Source organism: Bidens hawaiensis, unplaced genomic scaffold (genome assembly GCF_021521415.1).
Source record: "Bidens hawaiensis isolate Kalapana, Puna unplaced genomic scaffold, B.hawaiensis_p1.1 tig00028323_1, whole genome shotgun sequence".
NCBI lineage: Eukaryota > Viridiplantae > Streptophyta > Magnoliopsida > Asterales > Asteraceae > Bidens > Bidens hawaiensis.
Window position 1 is genome coordinate 7,505 of NW_027494626.1, and position 22,561 is coordinate 30,065.

Genomic DNA, 22,561 nt, shown 5'->3' on the forward strand with positions numbered 1-22,561 from the left:
TTTTCTTTGTTATATTTTCTTTTATTTTATCGACGTATCGAGTATAACCTCGACTTAAGGTTTAAGCCTTTATAATATTTTATTATTATTATATTCGGGCATTATGCCTACCTTTTCTTGGCTTATGGAAACCCTAATTACTCGAGAAGCATTCTGACGCCGCTTCACCTTCTTCTCCTTCTCGATCAACCCTTCCTTTCGTTACGCCAAATGACAAACATCAATCCTTCACCACTTGTCGGTATGCCTTACAAGGTTAACCATCATGATGTAGAGGAAGTAACAAACACCTTCTTGGTTGATACGTCGGTGGAATGTGGCACGAACTTCGAGGAAACGAACACGGAAATCGAGGGAACGGAGAACGGTTTTCGAGGTGGATCGAGGGTCGGGTTTATATATCTTAGAGAGATGTTTTAGAGTGAGATAGATAAGCTGAATCGGTGTGAAATTATGAAATCTCGAGGCTGCTATTTATAGGCATTTTCTGGAAGCCCGTCGCGATACGCGATGGCCTCCTGGTCACCCGTCGCGTATCGTGACGTAGCCCAGGCCAGTCACCATATAGGTCTGCCACGTGTCGCCACGTGGCAGACGGTGTGCCACGTGTTGACACGTGGCGAATGACGTGCCACGTGTGGCCACGTGGCGGGACACGTGGCGAACGGTGTGCGACGTGTGGCCACGTGGCAGGCCACGTGCCTTGTTGTCAGACAACTCATCGCGATACGCGATGGGTCTCTCTTCTGATCCATCGCGTATCGCGATGGATCAGGAAAACAAAATTTTCAAATTAAACCCTCAAGTTTGGATTTTTACAATTTTGGTCCCTTCACTTTAGAATTTTGACATTTTGAACTCGAAATTTTCACGATGTTACACAAAACTATTTTATTTTCAACGCATATGCAGATCATCGTGTGACGTGAAGTAGTTGAAGTTGGAAGATCACTTAAGGAATTGTATTAGAGAAAGTTTAAATGAGACAATTTTTTTATGATTATATTTGTTTGATGCTTTATTAGTTTTTGGGATATTGTAATGAATATTTGTTTAATTGAAATTATTAAATTGATACTGAAACTTATAATGTTGCATGATAGTAACCTTAAGAGCTGTGGCAATCAGTTCATTCCCCGACATTTCCGCCATAGGTTGGGGTGTGACAGATTGGTATCAGATCCGAAGGTTTAAGATAAGTCGTTAGTGGTGCCTTAGTAACATGCTTAGGAGCCCCATACGTGCTTATTTGTTTACCTGATGTGTTCTATTTGATTGTGTGCAGCTTACTTTATTATTTGCTAGGTTAAGTACTTATTTAACTGTGTAATTAATTCTTTATTTTATTTGTCATGCACAAGCACACAACTCCGAAGCTATGCTTCACTCTCAAAATATGTTATTACTCCGAGACTATGTGTCAAAATATTTTTATAACTCTGAGGCTACACCTCAATCTCAAAATATTTCTATTTAATTTTATTAGATTGTCTTTTATTGTCGGAAATTTCCTTGAGAATTTCCTAGCTTTGTTTTTACTCTTTCTCACTTAAAGCTAGGGAGTGGGACAAGATTCCCCACCATAGTGGAAAGTGTCATGCAATCGACACTTTAAGCGTTTAACGTAATCGGCTAAACGGTTACACCCTTTATTATATTTTATTGTTTTTAAAATGTCTAGTCGGGTGTAAAACCCATGGGACGCCATGGACACGCCAACTGTACATTTGCACAATTTGTTATACTTTCGATATTTTGTTGGAACATTATCATCCTTGGGGATACATGAGATGTTTTAACTATTTATGCTTGAGTTCGTTTATTCGTTACTTAGTTTGGTCGGTTAAATCGCCATGTAACGCTCATGAGCCGACAAACTCCATTGATTCGTTGATTCGTTAATTAAGTTGGGTCATTCAAATTGCCATGTAATGCTCATGGGAGGTCAACTCACACCTTTATTTTGGTTTTGGTATGCTAGTAAGTTGGGGAAACAAAATGTCATGGAAAGCTCATGGGAAACCCAACACCTCGAAGAACATTCGTTAATTGTTTTATTTGTTTGATTTTATTCGAAACAATTTATGATTTGAATTAACTATTCAATTATTCTATTATTATATTATTCAATTCCTTACTTACTAAATTATTTTTGAATCAAGATCTATTGATTCGATCTATTCATACACTCAAAACATTTTTATTCTCCTGATCGGAAACAAATTCTTTATTCATCAAGACTTCGGTTATCACGAGCCAATTAAAACAATTTACACTCTATTATTGAATTGATTTTTACCTAATAATCTTATCACGTTATTAAATTACCAAAATATCAAGCAATTTAAATAATTATTGCACAATTTAATAATCCAATAACTTTCTAATACTCATGGTATCATATGCATAAACTATTAAACGTATTTCAAGTATTCAACCTCAAAATTTTAATTTGTTAAAGCATGTCAGACTTTGATAAATTCATTCACTCATCAAATTAACTCATTGATTTTTAATTTGGATTCTAACTTATCCTTAAGTTATGAATAAACATCAACATGACATATTTAAGTTTTTTTTAAACAATAACTCATATGAAATCTACAAAACTATCCAATCTTCTCATCAAATCACATCTTTATAGAATGTTTTCTCAACATCAAACAACATCAATAATTTATTTTCTATAACCGCCTCATGACCACATGTTTAATCAAGGAGATAGCTCCTGCGATATCTAAAGTATAAACTCAATTTCCAAAGCATAAATACAATCAATTCAATCTTGATCATTAACTTCTCACTAATAGAGGAATTCATTTACCCATACTCATTCTCATAATGACAACAATAACAAACACAAGTCTAAATATTAACTATATGCTATTAATCAAATTAACAATCAATCTCAACAAAATCATTGCATCTCAAACAAGAAACTTTACGTCAAAATCCACTTGTTACGCTTCACTTGCCACTATCAATATTTAATTCAATCCAATCCTCATCCTGTTAATACTTGCCACCTACCACAAGACGTTCCACAACGATCTATGACGTATGTTTCTAACACCCATGCTATGTCGTTTGCTCAACCCTACACATCTACTACCCGTATTTGCTACAACTATGGAAATCCTAATCACCTACGCCATGTACGTTCTCAATTCAATCATGTTCATGAAGTTCAAAATTTCCAAACTTATTTTATTAGACCCTACTTTGCAATCTAATAAAAAAATCAGCTCTAATAATTTATTAATTTTAAGTAATTATCCTTATACAATAAAACCCATATTTTCAATGGCAATTGTTTGCAAACCTATACTTTCAAAAGATGTTTTTAGCAATGTCTTACACAACGTCAATCTTTTATTTATAATCAAAACATACTAAGATTCTTGTTTTCTCTAAAAATCCTGACTTTCAAATATTTTGTAACCCACACGATGGGATGAGTTATGTGAACCATTCGACGATCTAAGTAATTATGGATGTAATTATGGATGTATACATAATTACCGAAGTTCTAGCATGGAAATCATAATACGTGCAATTGTGTGTCATAATTTGGAATCGAAAGTAGATGAGATAACGGTACAAATGAAAAGATGATAAGGACATGGTGGATACGCCGCTGGTACATCCTATATATAATTGTCTTTATCGGATTTTCATTTGGAGCGTTGTTTTGACTATTCAAAGTTACGTGTTATGATAAATTTTAAAAGTTATATTTAAAATTTTCCTTTCCTTAATATGTAATGGTTTTGTTATAGTATTATTTAATTTCGGGACGAAATTCTCTAAAGTATGGGAGACTTTAACAACTTGGGTTTTTCTCGATTAGCCTAATACCCGACCCGTTTTCGTTTTCGGATAATATATAATCAATAAAAGATCGTGTTTATCGAGTATAATATTTTATTATTATTGGTTATTATATCTATCTAATATATATAAATATCTTTGGATTATATTCAATATATCTCCCTAAACTATAGTTTAATCCCTTATTGTTTCCATCCAAAAAATTAAGGACCTTTCGCAAAACTAGATAATTGTTATATAATTACAATCCTTTTACTCATTTACCTAAACCCATATCAAGATCCAACCCATGACCCGTACGTTAGCTTGAGCCTTAATTTTCGTATTATAGTTGAAATCGATTTTATCAAATCTTTTGTATGATAAAAACAACCTAAACTGTCAGTTTAATTGGGAAACAAAATCAAAGTATATTCGTATTAACATATAAAACGAAACCGTCGTTAGCAATACACATATATACCATGTAGAATCGATTATACTGCCATTAAACCCGGGTACACAATCCTTACAAGTCAGCGACCTTAAACACCATAACCAATTTCATTATCAATCCGACAAACCTCAAACCCGATCATTCTTTGGCCAGCGGTTGTGGTCCTTATTTCACCATCGATTCGTTGTATAATCAGGTAATTGATAGGTAATAAGTCGTCCTAAGCTATAGTACATAATCCCTAATGTTAATTAAATCAAAACGATCGGATTGAACGAATTATGGTTTATAGGATTGGGGGTTTTCTGGGTCAATGGATTTAAAGTATTTTTTTCTGTTTCATAAACCATCTGGACACACCAGCCCAGTGGTTGGTGTGTGTATGTGTAACTCACTGAACCGACCAGGGGAGCGGGTTCGAGCCCCCTAGACGCGGTTATTTGTTTTTGTTTGTTTTTTTAGGGTTTAAATGTTTTTTATAATAATTATATTTGATATTTAATACAAAATAAACAACATTTTCTTAGCCGACATCTCTAAGTTTACGATTCCTATAGATAAATCTCGTCTCATGTTTTCGTGTATATATATATATATATATGGGTATGCATGTATTATAAGTATAGTTTAATAATAATAAACCGCCGTTATTTTATTAGAACCCGACATCATTATTAGAGTTTTCTTGTCGTTGAACATCTTTATAAATTTGCTTATACTAATTATATATATATATATATATATATATATATATATATAGGGGATGGATCATGCGATAAGTAAAATTATAGCAAGAAGTGCTAGAAGTGAATCTAAACTATTGATCATGTGTAATCAATGGTATAGATTAGAAGTTGCATAGTCGTAATTACCAATAATATATTATAACCTACTTTTAATTAAAAAGGGTATATTAGTATTTTGGGTGTAGGCTTAATAAACTAAATATGCAAGATCACCTCCCCCTTTTATGCCCTAATTAACTTTCTTCATCATCCCCACATATCGATTTGAAGATAAGTTCCCCCACTATCATCATTAACAATATTTAAACTCCACCATCTTCAATCACCAATCCATTTAATTTCCAGAAAAACAATATTGATTATCTATACTAAGGTTATTATCACGTTTTATTTTTTAAGTAAAACTAAGGTTTTAAAATAAATGGAATTAGGGGAAAATAAATACATTTTCTTTTTATATTTCATAATAAAATAATTGATTTGTTCAAGTTATTTGTCTAACACTACATTTGTAATGATTACACAATATTTAAAAGTGTGTCTACACTATATTAGTTATGACTACACAACATTTGAAAGCGTACCTTCATTACATTAGTTATGACCACACAATATTTGAAAGTGTATCTCCACTAGATTAGTTATGGCTACACAACATTTAAAATTATGTCTACACTACACTACATTAGTTACGACTACACAACGTTTGAAAGTATGTCTACACTTCATTAGTTATGGCTACACAACATTTGAAAGTGCGCCTACACTACACTACATTAACTATAACTACACAACGTTTTAAAGTGTGCGTACACCACATACGTAGTTATATATACATTACATTAACTGAGTAAAATCAAAGGAAAAAAAACTTCACATTTGAGATCAAATAATAATAATAATAATAACTAGTCATGTTTTAGAATAAAATGATTTTATATCAAATAGATTATAATGGTTCAAATTTTAGATGAAATGAAAAATAATAATAATAGTTTGTTAACTTACCATTTGGTAGTAACTTATCATTAATTTAACCATTAATGAGCATGAGTTACAAAACACAACATTTTATATTTCACAAATATACCCTTGCATATAAATAATAAGAAAATAAAAAGCAAATTGTGATTGGTTATAACCTGTTCCAGGGACGGATCTACAGGAGGGTCCGAATGGTCCGTTGACCCTCCGGTCGGCCAAATTTGAAGGTTAATCTAGTGCATAGCCAAAACTTTTCTTTATGGTTGACCCTCTTGGTTTTCTTCCATAAGGCTTTCAAGTTAAAAGAAAAAAAAACAAAAAAATAGTTCACTGGTTTTCCGGCCAGCGAGCAAGCAGCTTCAGACTTTCAGTTTGTTGGAGATGAAGAAAAACGTCATATTTGATCTATTTGTTTTTTTAATTGGGTTTAATAGTTAGGCTGAGGGGTGTGGGGGGCGCGAGAGGGGGCGCGAGTGGGGGCTCCAGCCAATAATATTGTGACGTGTGGCAGAGAGAGAAACTTGATAAGATGGGTGTTGGTTGTGGTGCTCGCGCCCCTGGCCCTGGTGTGGAGGGGCGCGAGAGGGGGCGCGAGCGGTTTATTTTTTTATTTTTTTATAAATGTATTAAAAAAACGTATTATTAAAAAAACAAGAAATTATTTAAAAAAACACACATTTTTTTGAAAATTCATAATAAAAAAAAAACATACTAAAAATTAAACAAACAATAATATTTAATAATAAAACTAATCTAATACAAGATCATCTGGTCGCCTCGCCCACAAATGTTCAACCAACTCATGTCGAAGCTCCCCGTGTATCTCACGGCTCTTGATATTTGCTATGTTATGAAGTTTTTGTTGATCACTGATTGTGGACGGTTGTGGCGGAATGTCACCTTGGTAGTTTTGGCATATAGCTTTGCCCTCGTCTTCTAACGTCATGTTGTGTAGGATAAGACACGTGTAGACGACGTCCATTATCCTCTCCCGAGTCCAATAACGTATCGGGTTCGCCAGAACATAATATTGTTTTTTTATAGCTCCAAAAGCTCTTTCAATATCTTTTCTAGCAGACTCTTGCTTCTTCGTAAAATACTTCCGTTTGTCGGCGATTGGATCTGTAAAAGCTTGAACTAACACAGCCCATTCGTTGTAAATACCATCGACCAGATAGTACCCGTACTTGAAGAGTTCTCCATTTGCAACAAAAGATTGAGGTGGTTCAACCCCGTCGATAAGGTCGTTGATCAAATGTGACTGATCGATAACATTAAGGTCGTTATTTGACCCAGCAACACCAAAAAAAGCATGCCAAAACCAAAGATCCTGTGACACCGCCGCCTCAAGTATGAGGGTCGGCCCTTCATGATCACCACGGTGGAACTGACCTCGCCAGGCCGTTGGACACATAGCCCATCCAACATGCGTACAATCGATGCTACCTAGCATCCCAGGAAAACCATGTTTTTCTGCGTGCACCTCATATATGCGTTGGATGTCATACGTTGTAGGTTTACGCAGATATCTCCGAGCGTAAGTCGATATGACTCCTACGTACAATATATATTACAAAATGTAATAAATATTTAATAAAAAGTAAAATTAATGTTTTTTACCTTGGCAGAAAAAATGAAGGGATTCACGTGCAACCCTTTTCGACATCTGTAAATACTCATCCAAAGCGTCCGACGAGATGCCGTACGCTAATTGACGGATAGCAGCCGTGCATTTTTGAAGAGGGGTAAAACCGGGAAGACCCCTAGCATCCTCCCTTTGTTGAAAAAAGGGATACTGTGCCTCTAAATCACTCGCTATACGCGTGAACAATTGCCTGCTCATTCGAAAACGAGTTCGAAAATCCGACTCCGCGTATACCGGTTGAGGGCTAAAATAATGCCTCATCAAAGTATCGTTAGCACCCGATCGATCACGATCACGAGGTGGTGCTCTAACCCTCGGGAGTCGGGGTTGATGGGCTTGATTTTGCAAGAGATTGGCCACAGTTGCGGTCAAAACTCCCCCTACATGAAGAAGCAAATCATCCTCTTCGGAGGAGTCGGAATCAGACGAGTACGACGACATTATTTTTAAAAAAAAAATTGGGACGATGGGTTGTTTTTGGATTTTTTTTTGAAGTTGTGGTAATTGATTTATATGAAATGGGTTATATATGGGAAAAAAATTTTGGGTTTTATAAAGGAGTTTGGGATATTATATATGAGTTTGGAGATTGAAGTTGTGTTTGATATGGTTAAAATGGGTTGATTTAGGGGTATTATATAGGATTTTATAAAGGTTTTTTTAAAAAAAAACCCGAGCTCAACGGCTCTTTTGGGTGGGCCCACCAGCTTTTCCTCTCTCTTCTCCCGCGATCACCCTTGCGCCCGCCTGGAAATCCGCGCTCGCGCCCCTCTCGCTCCTCGGTGGTGTGGTGCTCGCGCCCCGGGCCGCGAGCGGATGGCCTCACGCGCCCTTTCTCGCGCTCCACACCCCTCAGCCTTACCTGGGTATGGGCTTATAAAAGAGCTGGGCCCAATTAAAATTAAAAACCTAATATTTTATTGTTATACTTTATTAAAAATGTGTACCATTGTTTTTGTCTGCCGTTTTTCGAAAAGTCACTATCAAAATCTTCAGAAAAATCTTAATTCATGTACGCCAACATCATGAAGTAAGTCAATTTACTTACTTTTGGTTTTTTTTAATATTAGTTTTTTTTTTTTACTTTTCTATCTTTGTTGGGTTTTTAATTTAGTTAATCATATAAAGTGAATTGTTTATCTTTTAGGTTCCTACATATTTAATTAGGATACTATTATATAAGTTCTTATAATTTTTTATTATATTATGTGCAGAAATGTAAGTATAAAAACCTATTTTGGTAAAATACCTAAACCAAACATCAAGAATTCGTCAAATTCTTCTAATTTGAATGAAAATAATAATAAAAGATGTCGAGAGAAAACTGAATTATCCGAAGATGAAATTGTTGGTGACCCGGCCTTGCGTCAACCAATTACCGAATATTCGATTAATATACGAGAGGAAGTAAGAAGACGATATATAGCAAAAGGCCCTTGTCAACCCATAGGACATGCTTTCCCTAAAAAGAAAATTTGTGGTCATATGAGAAAATTTCAAGAGGCTTGGTTTGACAAGTTTTGTTGGTTAGAATATAGTGTATCAAAAGATGCCGCATTTTGCTTATGGTGTTATTTGTTTCCTACGGGTAATAAACATGGAGATGATGTTTTTATCAACCATGGTTTTAAAAATTGGAAAAAAGCGTTTGAAAATTTTCGTGATCATGAGGGGGGCAAAGTAGTAGACATAATCATGCAAGAGTTCAGTTCGAGTTATTCAAAGATCAAAGACAAAATGTAGATTATATGATGTCACGACAATGTAAGCAAGACGAGATTGATTATCGTATACGTTTAACGGCCGTTGTTGATGTGATTCGATTCCTTTTAAACCAAGGTTTAGCTTTTCGCTGGAATGATGAGTCTATAACTTCTAATAGCCGAGGAAATTTTCTTGAACTTGTCAAATGGTATTGTGAGCATAATGGTGAAGTAAATAAAGTATTCAATTCAAATGCTCCAGGAAATAATCAATTAACTTCACCCAAAATTCAAAAGGAAATTGTCAATGCTTGTGCTACGGAGGTAAGAAACAAAATTGTAAATGAGGTTAAAGGGAAGTTCTTTTCTCTTTTGATTGACGAGTCTCGTGATTGTTCAATAAAGGAGCAAATGGCGGTGGTTTTGAGATACATTGATGATGGTGGAGAAGTTATTGAACAGTTTATCGGGGTAGTGCATGTTACCGACACTTGTGCATCATCTTTAAAAGGTGCTATTGATAATTTCTTTGCAAAACATGGTTTAACAATGTCTAGAGTTAGAGATCAAGGTTATGATGGAGCTTCCAATATGCTTGGTGAGCTAAATGGATTAAAACAAAAAATTTTGGATGAAAATAAACACGCATATTATATTCATTGTTTTGCTCACCAGTTGCAGTTAGTGGTTGTGGCTACGTCATCCGAATATGCATCCGTGAGTAGTTTTTTTGATAACCTTGCAAAGATTGTGAATGTTGTTGGAGCTTCATGTAAAAGGAAAGATTCTATTCGCCAAAAACAATATGATGAATTCGTGAACCGTATAGAGATGGGTGAAATTTGTACAGGAAAAGGTAAAAACCAAGAAATGAGCTTAGCTCGAGCAGGTGACACTCGTTGGGGCTCACATCTTAAAACAATAGATCGACTTTTACGTCTATGGAAACCAGTGAGAGAAGTGCTTATTGCTTTGTCTAGAGATGCCACAGTTGGAAAAAATCGAGGCCTTGCATTTAGTTTGGCTGAAAAAATGGAAAATTTTGAATTTGTGTTTGTTGGTCATTTAATGTTGAATTTATTAAGAAAAATGAATGACTTATCACAAGCTCTGCAGTTAAAGAATCAAAATATTGGCAATGCCATCCGATTGATTAAAGATGTTAAATACGATATAAAGAAATATAGAGATGAAGGGTGGGAAGAATTAATGAAAGAAGTTACTTCATTTTGTTCTCAAAATGAAATTCATATGCCTAATATGGAAGATGTCATTCCCGACAGAGTCAGACGGACAGTTGATGACGAGCCACAAACATATCTCCATCGTTTTCGTGTTGATCTTTTTTACCAGGTATATTATTTTTGTTTATCATAGTTAACAACATTTCACTTGTTTGATTTTTTTGATATTATATTCTCTTCACACATTTCTAGGTTGTTTATCTTTTACTTAATGAGATGAATGAACCTTTCACTGAGTCAAACACGGAGTTGCTTTTGTGTATAGCTTGCCTTGATCCTAGAGATTCATTTCAAAGCTTTGATCGTGATAGATTATTACGGCTAGCCGAGTTATACTCAGAAGATTTTTCTGACTCTGATATAGCTCAACTAAAGATACAACTCGACCGATACATTTTAAATGTGACAAGCAATGAAGCTTTTTCTAGTCTTCGTGATATCGGAGAACTTGTAAAGAAAATGGTTAAGATGAAATATCACATAACATATGAATTGGTTTATCGACTACTTGAGTTGGCTTTGGTGTTACCTGTTGCAACAGCTACCGTTGAGAGATCTTTTTCCGCGATTAAGTTTACCAAGAACAATTTACGCAACAAGATGGATGATGCTTTTCTCACTGATTCATTGTTGTGTTATGTTGAGAAAGATGTATTTGCAAGTGTTGAAAATGAATCAGTTTTACAACGGTTTCAAACTATGGGGCCTCGAAGGTTACAATTACCGGCTGATACATCAATCCATAAAAAAAATGATTTATGTATTTTTTTTTTGTTAAAACGGTGATTGATGTTTTTTTTTCTTTTTTTTGTTGAAACGGTGATTGATGTGCTTTTTCATTTGAAATTGTTATTGGCATATGTTTTTAGCGGTCACTAATGTAGTTTAACGTACGTAAAGAAATTATATTACGACCCCCCGATAGAAAAGTTCTGGTTCCGTCACTGACCTCTTCTCGCACTTATCGCAATAAGAAGCACTTATGAAATGAACCAAATCCTATATGCTTATATATATGTGTGTGTGTGTGTGTGTGTGTCATTCTTTAAAAATTGTAACCATTGTATTTTGAACGTATTAATTATATTTATAAAATTATATTTTCGTTAAAGATTCTAAAATATCAAACTTATTATAATTAAATATTTAAACGTTTATTATTATAGTATATCGTAAATCATATTTATTTAAATTAATTATTCATAAATTAGATTATATAATAAGCAAACAATTCTTTTTATTTAAATAATGACTAATAATATTTTTTTCACAATAAGAATTATCGATGGAATCAATCGTCTCATTAATAACCATTCCAACCGCAACATAACCCAAATAACATCGAAATCTCAAATCTATTGTATGCATTATCTCATTTGTTAATAACTCGTAATATTAAATTATGTTAAATCATTTATAATTAATTTATATTATCCGATTTAACTAGGAATCCTTGTCGGTGTATCCCGAAGGGTTCATCATTCTCACATCATCATTTATGTTTCGTTCATCCGATTAGCTGAGTATCTTACTCCCCCTTTTAACTCATTTTTAACCGTTTTGGGGACATATGCGTTCTATTTATTTTATTACTATATATTACTCAACTTGCAACTGTTGTCACTTGTGTTTAACAATTTATACTTTACTTGTTATGTGCTTATATGCTTTATGTGAATCGCATTCGGAGAGGTCCAACATAATATCATAATAGTATGATCATACGACAGTCGTAATAGCCATCGTCCAGTTTATTTGGCATCATGCTTATCGACAACTCATTTTTTTGGTAACCAATGCCCATTCGCATGGAAACGGTTTAGCCATTTCTTTATGGTTTGATTGATTGTTTATATGCTATGGTTAAATTGCTTATCTCACTTGACATAGTTTGCTCTTTTATTTATTAATATATAATCATGAAAATCGGGTGTTTTACTCACTCAACCTTGTGTTGACAAAACTATTTTATTTTCAACGTATATGCAGATCATCGTGTGACGTGAAGTAGTTGCAGTTGGAAGATCACTTAAGGAATTGTATTAGAGAAAATTTAAATGAGACAAATTTTTTTATGATTATATTTGTTTGATGCTTTATTTGTTTTTGGGATATTGTAATGAATATTTGTTTTAATTGAAATTATTAAATAGATATTGAAAATTATAATGTTGCATGACAGTAACCTTGAGAGATGTGGCAATCAGTTCACGTCTCGACATTTTCGCCGTAGGTTGGGGTGTGACAAAATGAACACATGCACACTACCCACATGGGGTGGCGACGGTGTTGCCTATGGTTTGAAAACCATACACTCTACCCATATTGGTGCCCCACCATCTCTAAGAGAAATGACAAGAATAGCTATTTTGATCGCCACACTCTCAAGTTTAGCCATTTGTGTCAATAAATCCCAAAAATATCCACCTAAACTGTCACTGCCGACGTTTCTTCATCAGTTGCAAACGGTTTAACCTTGCCTGCCGACGGAACTTGTGGAGAGATAGTTGGTGTTTTGGGATGTTGAAGAAGAAGTTGATGAAGTTGAAGGTGTGCTTTCTTTTTTAGAGGGAGAAAGAGGAGAGAGAGAGTTCATTAATTTGGATCCATCTTTAGTACCGCCGGACTAACAAAAGACATTGACACATGTGGAGATTTTATAGGTGCATGAGTTTCATCAGTTTGCAGGGTTAAACCATGGTTGATAAAGAAACATCGCCGACGATATATGTTTTGAAGATTTAAAATTGAAAATGAAGGGTTAAAGTGGCTATTTTGACGATTTTTCTGTAATAAAGTACTTAACTAATTTACATATAAATGGAAAAGAACTATCTATACAAATTAAACAATAAACAAGAATATCATAGTCGGATTGAAGACCAGCCCAGTGGGGGTTAGTCACCCACTCAATCTAGTGAGCCTATGTAATAATTAAGTTTTGTAGTGATAATTTGGATTAAAAAAATTAATTAAGACCCTTCCGTTTTTTAATTAGCCTCATATTCTGTATTTCTTCCAGCCCAATAAAGTGTTAAACAATCCCATTCTTTTTTTTTAAATGATCGATTTAAAAATATGTTAATTGTTATACGAAGAAGACATGCATGCAGACGATTCATGAATATAAAGTTTGTTTAGAGAAATAGTTTTACCCGTTGGAATCGCAATGGTGAAAGATTTTTTCAGCGATGAAGATGTTAACGACAAATTTGCGTAATCGAATTGGCAAGGACTTTTTGAATGCTTGTGTAATTTGTATCATCAAAAAGAAGCATTTTAAAGTGTTTTCAAATTAAACTGTAATTGACCGTTTTCAAACAATGAAATTACGTATAGAACGGCTGTAATGTGTATTTTGTTTTTCTATATTTAATGTAGTTCGCTTTATAATTTTATTGATAATTTTCCCCCTTCTGAGTTAAATGTCTGGATCTGTCACTGAAGAATATATAAGAGAGATGCTCTCATCGAATCTTATTTGTCTAGATCTTTCATTAGATAAGCACGTCTTCATTAGCGTTAACATCCTTACAATGTATAAACAACATATTATAGTGGCTACTCTTTTGATGACTACTTATCTTCAATGGGAATTTCTACTATAAATTATAATCAAGACCCGATAAATATAAGAGAATTTTCCACTCCAAGCATGGTCGGCCCTTGGGGTTGGCAGGGTGGTCGACGGCCACAAGCCCGACACCTCGTTAGGCCCGACTTTTTTTTAAATATATGTATTTTTATTAATAACAATATGTATATTTAATGTTTAAACTCAATCACATAATTACTAGCTTGGTTTAGTGGCAAAGGAGTATTACTCCCAACCAAAAGGTTATGGGTTCCCGTCTCATTTGAGACATGTTAATGTTATTTTTATACAAAAGTTTTTTACACAACCAAAATTATAACCAAATAAACCCATATAAAAATTAAATTGTTTAAAACCAATAAAATACTCCTTTTAATTAAGGTCTAAATTCTTTTTTGCTTTTAGCTCAAATTTTTTTTTTTTTGCTTTCTCAGTACCGGCCCTACTCCAAGATACGCATGGTATATCTTCACTTTGAATGAATGTATAAGAGCAATGGTTAGGGTGCACGTATGTACGGTATTATCCATAATCCCTAACCTTCTATACCATCTCTTTTCTACATGAGATTCGCATCACCTTTTTAAACTGTTCTCTTCCCTTTCCCTAAATCTAACTTTCCTAAAAGTTATAAGTAAATGGTATTAACAAACTTCATTTATAATAAAAATAAATTCATTTAATCCATAATAAAAATGGCCAAAAATCTACGTATACTAATAAAAGAAATAATTCTGGACACATGGCATTCTGAGGTTAATTCCTACAATCAAATTCCCTTCAAAATCACTTATCTTCTATTGATGGAAAATAGAAAAAAAAATCTTGGTTTTTAATATAGTATTGATTATAAATTCAAATTGTTGTATTAATTGGTCAATCTCTATTGAATGAATTATTAATGTTATAAGTTATATTCTAAACATACTTAATATAAAAAAAAAATTATTAATATAATAATTGCGTGTCATAAATATATTTTATTTAAAACTGAAATGTATATATAAAAGAGTTTATGTTTAAATAATACATTAACATTTAATTTTGAGACATCTTCATATTGAAGAAAACTATAATAATTTTTTAAAATATTTTTACAAATATTCAGTCTTAAAAATCATAGACAAATTTTCTGTTTTTTATATTTATTATAAGACTATTGTGATAATTGAACAACAATGTATTTATAAGGACTACATGAAATTGTTCAAAAAGGAAAATCTGGTGTGTTTTTTTCTATAGCTAGGTATGGAATTTAAAACATTTTTATGAAAGGCTTTAGCTACATTTTTCACATCGAAAGGCCTCATTGTTTTAAATGTTGTTTCTAATGGCATTGCCTCATTATTGTATACAGATGATAGAACAACTCATTCTCGATTTAAAATTCAAATATATTTGATGATATAAAACGACTATATTTGTAATATATTTTTACATAATATAAAGAGACTTGATTATCTTTTTTTTATTTGTATTAAATCATTTATTATAATTTATACATTATTTTATCTCGTGTAATACACGGGTTTCATGATAAAAGAAAAGCATTTAACAACTTCCATCTTCAACATCATGTGATTTCCCCCCTTTAGTTATAGGTTTTATTCATCTATAAGTTTGTTTATGTTTATATCCATCAACATATCCTTTCACTTTCATTTTTTTTATTTAATTGGTGGATGGTACAATCTCTTGCTTCACTTTCTTACACGAAATAACCGAGTACTCGTTTTCAAAACGCTTCAGATATATGTTGGTTTCTACTTTCTAGTCGACGGCCTTCATAAACATGGACCAAAGTCTTTGCCCAATACCACTTCTTTTTGGTTGTTCCATGCACTTGCGTTCTTCCTTCTACTCGACTCAGGAACGAGATTGGTATTTATAGTAGTTTAATTATTATTATTAGCTAAAATATAGTTGTATACCAACGGATTCATCTTTAACCTAAGTCACATGTACTCATCCCATTCTCTTCCCTAGTAGATTGGGCGGTGTTCACATTTAGGAATTATTGCCCCGTTACTCACTCAACATTACGTGGTTTTAGCGTTTTTACATGTTTTTGATCCAGCTAACAACTGTTAATAATATCAACAACATATGGAGCATAAATGTAGTCTATAAGATTCGGCCATTTAGCTAAGACAATGGATAATACCTCAATATCATGATCATGAGTGTAGAGTTTAGAACAACATGATCTACATATTTGTATGAATTGTGGCTTTAGCTGTTTATGCATTATAGCATAAGAATCTGTTAGTAAAGGGAATAACAAGTAACAAGATCATATAAATTTAAGACTTGTGTCTTAGCAATTTTGCTTGGTTAAAAATATAAATTTTGTTACAAATAGACTTTACAATGGTGCCAAATAAGTGGCTCTAGACTGCTTGCATTCATTGGCTGATGATAGTAGGTATGCTGTAAATAGGAAGTTCATAACCAATTTTTCCAACAATGTACTTTAACTCATTAAAATGACCAAACTCCCTTGCATTGCATTTATCCAACAAAGGTTTTCAATAGCTTTAGCCTTTAGTTTAACCATTATATTTAACGGCAAATTTCATCTAAAACAAAATGAAACTAGCAAGACACTATAAACCACACAAACGTCAAAAATACAAACATTACAAGCAGTCAACCGGTGGAATACATCGCCTCAGCATGGGAGCATTAGCCGATATGGTACATCAGGAAATGTTCCTACGCGCATTCTAATCTTGAATTTAACCCAATTACTCCATTCCAAATAAACAAATTTGTCCTTATTTTTTACCTACAAAAAGCTCGAGTTTTTTTTATGTCTTCTACAATTCTATTGATAGACGGACGTTTATTACTGAAACAATCTTAATTCTTGCTTTCTATATGCACCAACAAACTGTAAGAAACACTAGTTGGAATATGTTTCTTCTACTTGTCAAGTTGACCGGGTCCACAAGCTTTTGTGGATTCCATAAGATCACAAATTAAAAAAGGTTAAAAGAAGGGTGTATTTACACCTACTCACCACATTCCAAATAGAAATAGCGATTTTGCACGAAATTATAAAATGTTCCATCGATTCCATAAACTCATTACGAAGTGTACACCAACCAGTACCCGCATTTATGTTATAACCCGTAGCGTGTCCATAGTTGAGATTCGACCCATTTGAGCCCTTTAAGCAAAAGCAGTCACATTAGTTGCAACCTTCTATTCCATGTTTTTAGCCACTTATAAATATTTTTACCCATGATCAATTGTATAATGGTACACTGGTATGGTGTCTCACATTTATAAAAGTAAAGTGGTGGGTTTGAATTATTGCAAGTGCAAGATTTATAGGAGTTTGAAAGGGAAAGAAAGTTTGTTGATTAAAAGAAACTTATAAATATTTTTAAAAATAAGTAGTTACAAGTTGCCTTTATTGAATAGTGGAATTTCAATATCCTATTGTGTATGCATTTAATTTAAGACTAGTTTTAAGACCATTTGACAAGCATAATGTTCTACATTTAGACATTTATTTTAAGTTATGTGACGCTCAGTCGGTGTTTTAATATTTTATAAAATATGATTGTAGTCATTACTTTCCTCATAATTTTGTAACAATCATTACTTAATCATTTTCTTCTATTTTTGATTTTTTAAGTTTTTAATTAAAACTTAACAAATAAAAATAGATTAATATTCTATTCAATAAATTAAAAATAGATAAAAACACATAGATTACAAATTTAAAAAATACATAAATTCTTGAAACAACTCTTTATTCAATAAACAAAATACATAAAAAATATTATTCCCAATTCCATCGGTGTTTTACTTTCGTTATGACTTCATACGTGTCGTTATCGCGAACGTTAATCTGTCTCATAATATTTTGTCATTTCAAGCACACTTGGTTCTCTGTACGATCGCTTGATCCTCCCTATGAAACAAAATAGTAACAAACTCGTGGCCAAAAACCTTAAGTTCGTTGTTACACGGGGTCCAAGTCTTCCGAAACATAGATCCAAACCTTTGCTAACACTACCTCTTCTTCATGGGTCCGTATTCGTAACCCTACCCTAATTATCGGTTGAGAATTTGGTTGCTCCATATAAAGTGATAGGTATTTGTTGGGTTATTTGAAAAAAAAAATGAAGAAGATGGTGTAGAAGATTGAAATGGAGGTTTATATTATTATATAATGCCCAAAAGTTATATATATTAGCATGTGTTTCATTTGAACGTTATGTACAAAACACTGCCTCAAAAAAATTGACCGAAAACACCGGGGGGGGGGGGGTGCCCCAGGTGATTTAACCTAGAATTCCTACAACAAGGCTCGAGTACGGATGGTCTAATATACGGATGGTCTAATATAAAGTAGCTATCATTTTGTAGTTATTAGATTCTGTCTAAATTTAAAAACTCTACAACACACTTTAATCAATAAACCACTAAATCAATAATGGACATCATAGTAACTAGTTGAACAGTAAAATTGCACCACAATATCAAACTATTCAATGGAAGTTAGTTGAACACGGAAAAAGTAGTAAAAGACATCAACGCAATATAATTTTTATGGGTAAAGAATAAATCCAAACTAAATATTTAGAATGGAACGATTGGTATAATTGGTGTAATCTTGTTCCTTCTTTTAACTCTAATATATTCATTAATGCTAGCATCTTGTTAGTTGTGTTCTAAAATGTTAATCGTATTCTTATTATTGCCTATAATAAAAGATTTGGGCCCAAAAATTTTGGGGCAAAGCCTTAGCGTTTTTAATTATGAAGGTGGGTCGACGTAGTACAATATAGTTGAGTAATGTCATCCGCTACTTAAATAGTTTTGGTTCCACCAGGTTGGGTCATTGGTCTGTTTTGTTTGCTTATTTATGTTTAGTTTCATCCATCCTTTACGGTTTTTTTTATCTACGAACGAACTCACACACTTTATAATTCTATCTTTTTTATTTAAACTATTTTGGTTAAGAATGTGGCCCACCAAAATTCTTGTACCCAACACAATCCCATAATATACCTTTCACTTTTCATTATTATGTAAAAGATGCAATGGAGTGTAAGCTACTAACACAAAACACATATGCCTGCCCCACCTCTCTCCAACCATCTTTTGCTTGGGATTTAAGGTACGAACATCGATTGAGTATTGACCCCATTTTAATATAAAAAATTCAGAAAGTAACCGATAACTAGTATTTATTATTTCCGAGACACAATATTATTTTACAATTTCTTTTACTAGTTAAGGGGATCCACTTGCTTTCTCCAATAAATTTGAAGTTATACCTATAATTAGTATGTTGAAATTCTTATTCGTGTATCTGATTGAAATGCGAGTTGGTTTATTAGGAATAACAACTTTCATCGGGCATACATGCATCAAGATCGTGATAATCACGGGCTATTTTGGTTGTATAATCGACTGTGGAGCTGGTATAACTGCAACAATATGTATAATGCTAAAAATAACGTAAAAAGAACCGGTCAGAGGTAGAATATGTTTGGTTCAATAAAAATACACTTATTAATAGAGTTAAATGTCATTTTAGTACCTGTGATTGGCCAACTACGCAACTTCAGTACCTATTCTTTATTTGTGCAAATGGCTACCTCAGTTACAAAAAACTAGCATTTTTAGTACCTTTTTCCTAATATCGTCTATTGTTTCCGTTAAGTCAGGGATAATTTGATAACTTCGTTATTTTCTTTGTTTTTTTCTTTTCTTTTAAACGCTTATATCTTGTAAACCCTAAATACCCAAATCATAACATCAAAATCCAAATCCCAAATTCTCATTTCTTTTTTTCTTTTCTTTTAAACGTTTATATCTTGTAAACCCTAAATCCCCAAATCATAACATCAAAATCCAAATCCTAAATCCCCAAATGAAAGGCTTTGGGGATTTAGGATTTGGATTTTGATGTTATGATTTGGGGATTTAGGGTTTACAATATATAGGCGTTTAAAAGAAAAGAAAAAAACAAAGAAAATATCAAAGTTACCAAATTATCCCTTACTTAACGGAAAAAATAGACGGGATTAGAAAAAAGTACTAAAAATGCAAGTTTTTTGAAACTGAGGTAGCTATTTGCACAAAATAAAGAATAGGTACTGAAGTTGCGTAGTTGGCCAAACCACATGTACTAAAATGGCATTTAACTCTTTATTAATATTTTATGGAGATTCTTAATAGGTAAAATTCATAAATATGTTGAATAATTCAGAGACTACTTTTTAATCGGTCGAACATTGTAATAATTCAGTACATGATTACCAAAAAGCTTATAATTTAAATGTATATTATTTGTTATAAAAACACAGTTTGACTTTGTTATATGATGATAGACAAAAGGAGATAGAAAAGGAAATGGGAGAATTGGAAGGTGAGAGGGGAATGTTTTCCAATGATGGGAGTCACTTGAGTTTTATGCAGACTACCAACATTAATATTGGCCCCACGTCCAAAAAGCCTTCGATGGGGGGCTGAATGGCCCAAATTTATGTGGAATTGTAAACCATGTTTGTCAAAAGTGTTCGAATTATGCAATGACACAATTTTTTTAGTGGCATGCAACACAATGATCTCATGAAAATATAGTCTCTACTTAATGCAAAAGGTTGTATTATTCTACACTATATATAAAATACAACGACGTTAATAAAATTTAATGAGTTACAAGTGTAATTGGTCTTTTGGTTCAATGACATGCTTGGGTTTTTGAGGTCTCATGTTTGAAATTTGACTCAAGAGGGTTTCCCACAGTGGTTTGTTTCCGTCTTGGTGGTGTTTCTGGATATTTAGGAATGAAACGTCAAAATCAGTACGGACGGTTGACATCTCGTCTCAGGAAAACTCACTCGGTTATTGGAGGTAGTTCCGGATGTTGTTAAAAAAATTATTACATGTGTAAAAACACATTGTACAATTCTATAAAACATACAATAATAACATTTTTGTTTGAAGTTTAACATTACTCATTGTTCTTTTGTCCTACATTTATAAAGAAAACAAAGTGGAGGGAACCAAGTCACTATAAAGGGGTAACCCGTGCAAGAACTAATAAACCGTGCAATTTACACACTTTCGGACTTTCCTTTGGCGAAGTAAAGAATTACTTTTAGCCCTTTAGCAAGAAAATGTTATATGTTTGGCCCTTATAATAAAATAAGTTGGCAAAGTCGACCCAAATTGAATCAAGTGAGCAAACTCGATTTTTAATCGAGTCAAGCTCAAGTTTAAGATTCTAGCTCGATTTTAGTTTTGAGCAGACTTGAGCCAGCTTAGTATGAAGTTCGATACGAGCTCAACTTTAAGTGTTATTTCCTGCTACATTGCTCCAACACCCCTGACCTCACTAGTGTGGTATATATATATATTCACAAATGATTTCTGAATATTTAAATCAATTACTTTTTTTATGTAAAGACCTAGAATTGTTTTGTATGCAATGGGTATGTTAGTTATATGCACACGGCACACAAACCTTTAGATTCACCCACAAAAAAGTATGTATACATTCAAGAGTTATATATCAAATATATTTAGCTATAATACATGTATTGTAAATATCACAATATATGGCATGAAGGCACATGCTTGCTTTAGAAACAAACTATTAATATATCTTTTTAACCAAGTTCTTTCTTCATTATAACCATGTTCGTGAAGCTTGTACTTTCTATAAGGTTTATATTAGGTCAATGGACCAATAAATATATATTTGATTGATAGGAAAATTAATTTTGGGAAAATCTCTAAAATAACCATTTTGACCACACATTTTTCAATTTTGGCCATGCTTCCACTTAATCCTCAAAATAGCCATAAGGAATCGTAGGATCCGACGGAAACACATTTGTCGCTGACGAGACATAGCGACCTCTAAAATCTCGTCACATGTCCACATGTTCGTCATCCGACGAAACTCTTCACCTCCTACATCTCAAACCATATACCTCCATAACCAACCTCCATCTAAAGCTTTTTTTCCTTTTATGTTTCCACGAAATCAAGCAAATTCATAGTATAAATTGCTTAGTTTTTTTTAGGAGAACACAATCATATTGTTTGTCTTCCTCGAAACACCCGTTGTTGAAAAACTTCGCGCAAGTGACAAAGGCCCCTATATTTTCAATTAAGAGATTTTTGATTTTGAGTCCTTTGTGTAAAAATCCGACGGAATGGTGAAACCGTCGGCCGACAAAAGCAGCCTCTTGCGACGGTTTAACTCTCCGTTGGCTAATTTCAAAGTTTCGTAGGATCCACATCTCTTCCGTCAGGTCCGACGAAACATTTTGACACATGGTGAGTTTTTACATGTTGCGTTCCATCGGAGGCTGATGTGGTTCCGTCGGATCCGATGTAA

At 33.3% G+C, this 22,561-nt stretch overlaps 1 protein-coding gene across 1 annotated transcript; it reads left to right on the plus strand.

Annotated features, from left to right (window-relative positions):
- Window positions 1-9,393: 9,393 nt before the first annotated feature.
- On the plus strand, window positions 9,394-20,682 carry LOC143576860 (uncharacterized). The gene is made up of 3 exons (XM_077060863.1): window positions 9,394-10,698; window positions 10,782-11,302; window positions 20,517-20,682. Exons 1-3 carry the CDS (start codon window positions 9,394-9,396, stop codon window positions 20,680-20,682), a joined length of 1,992 nt encoding a protein of 663 aa, XP_076916978.1.
- Window positions 20,683-22,561: the final 1,879 nt, after the last annotated feature.

Excerpts from the sequence above, each read along its gene's own strand:
- LOC143576860 (XM_077060863.1), top strand. The coding sequence starts at position 9,394 with ATGTCACGACAATGTAAGCAAGACGAGATTGATTATCGTATACGTTTA. Across the intron at positions 10,699-10,781 it reads GTGTTGATCTTTTTTACCAG|GTTGTTTATCTTTTACTTAA; the intron begins GTATATTATTTT and ends ACACATTTCTAG. Across the intron at positions 11,303-20,516 it reads CAAACTATGGGGCCTCGAAG|TTTGACTTTGTTATATGATG; the intron begins GTTACAATTACC and ends ATAAAAACACAG.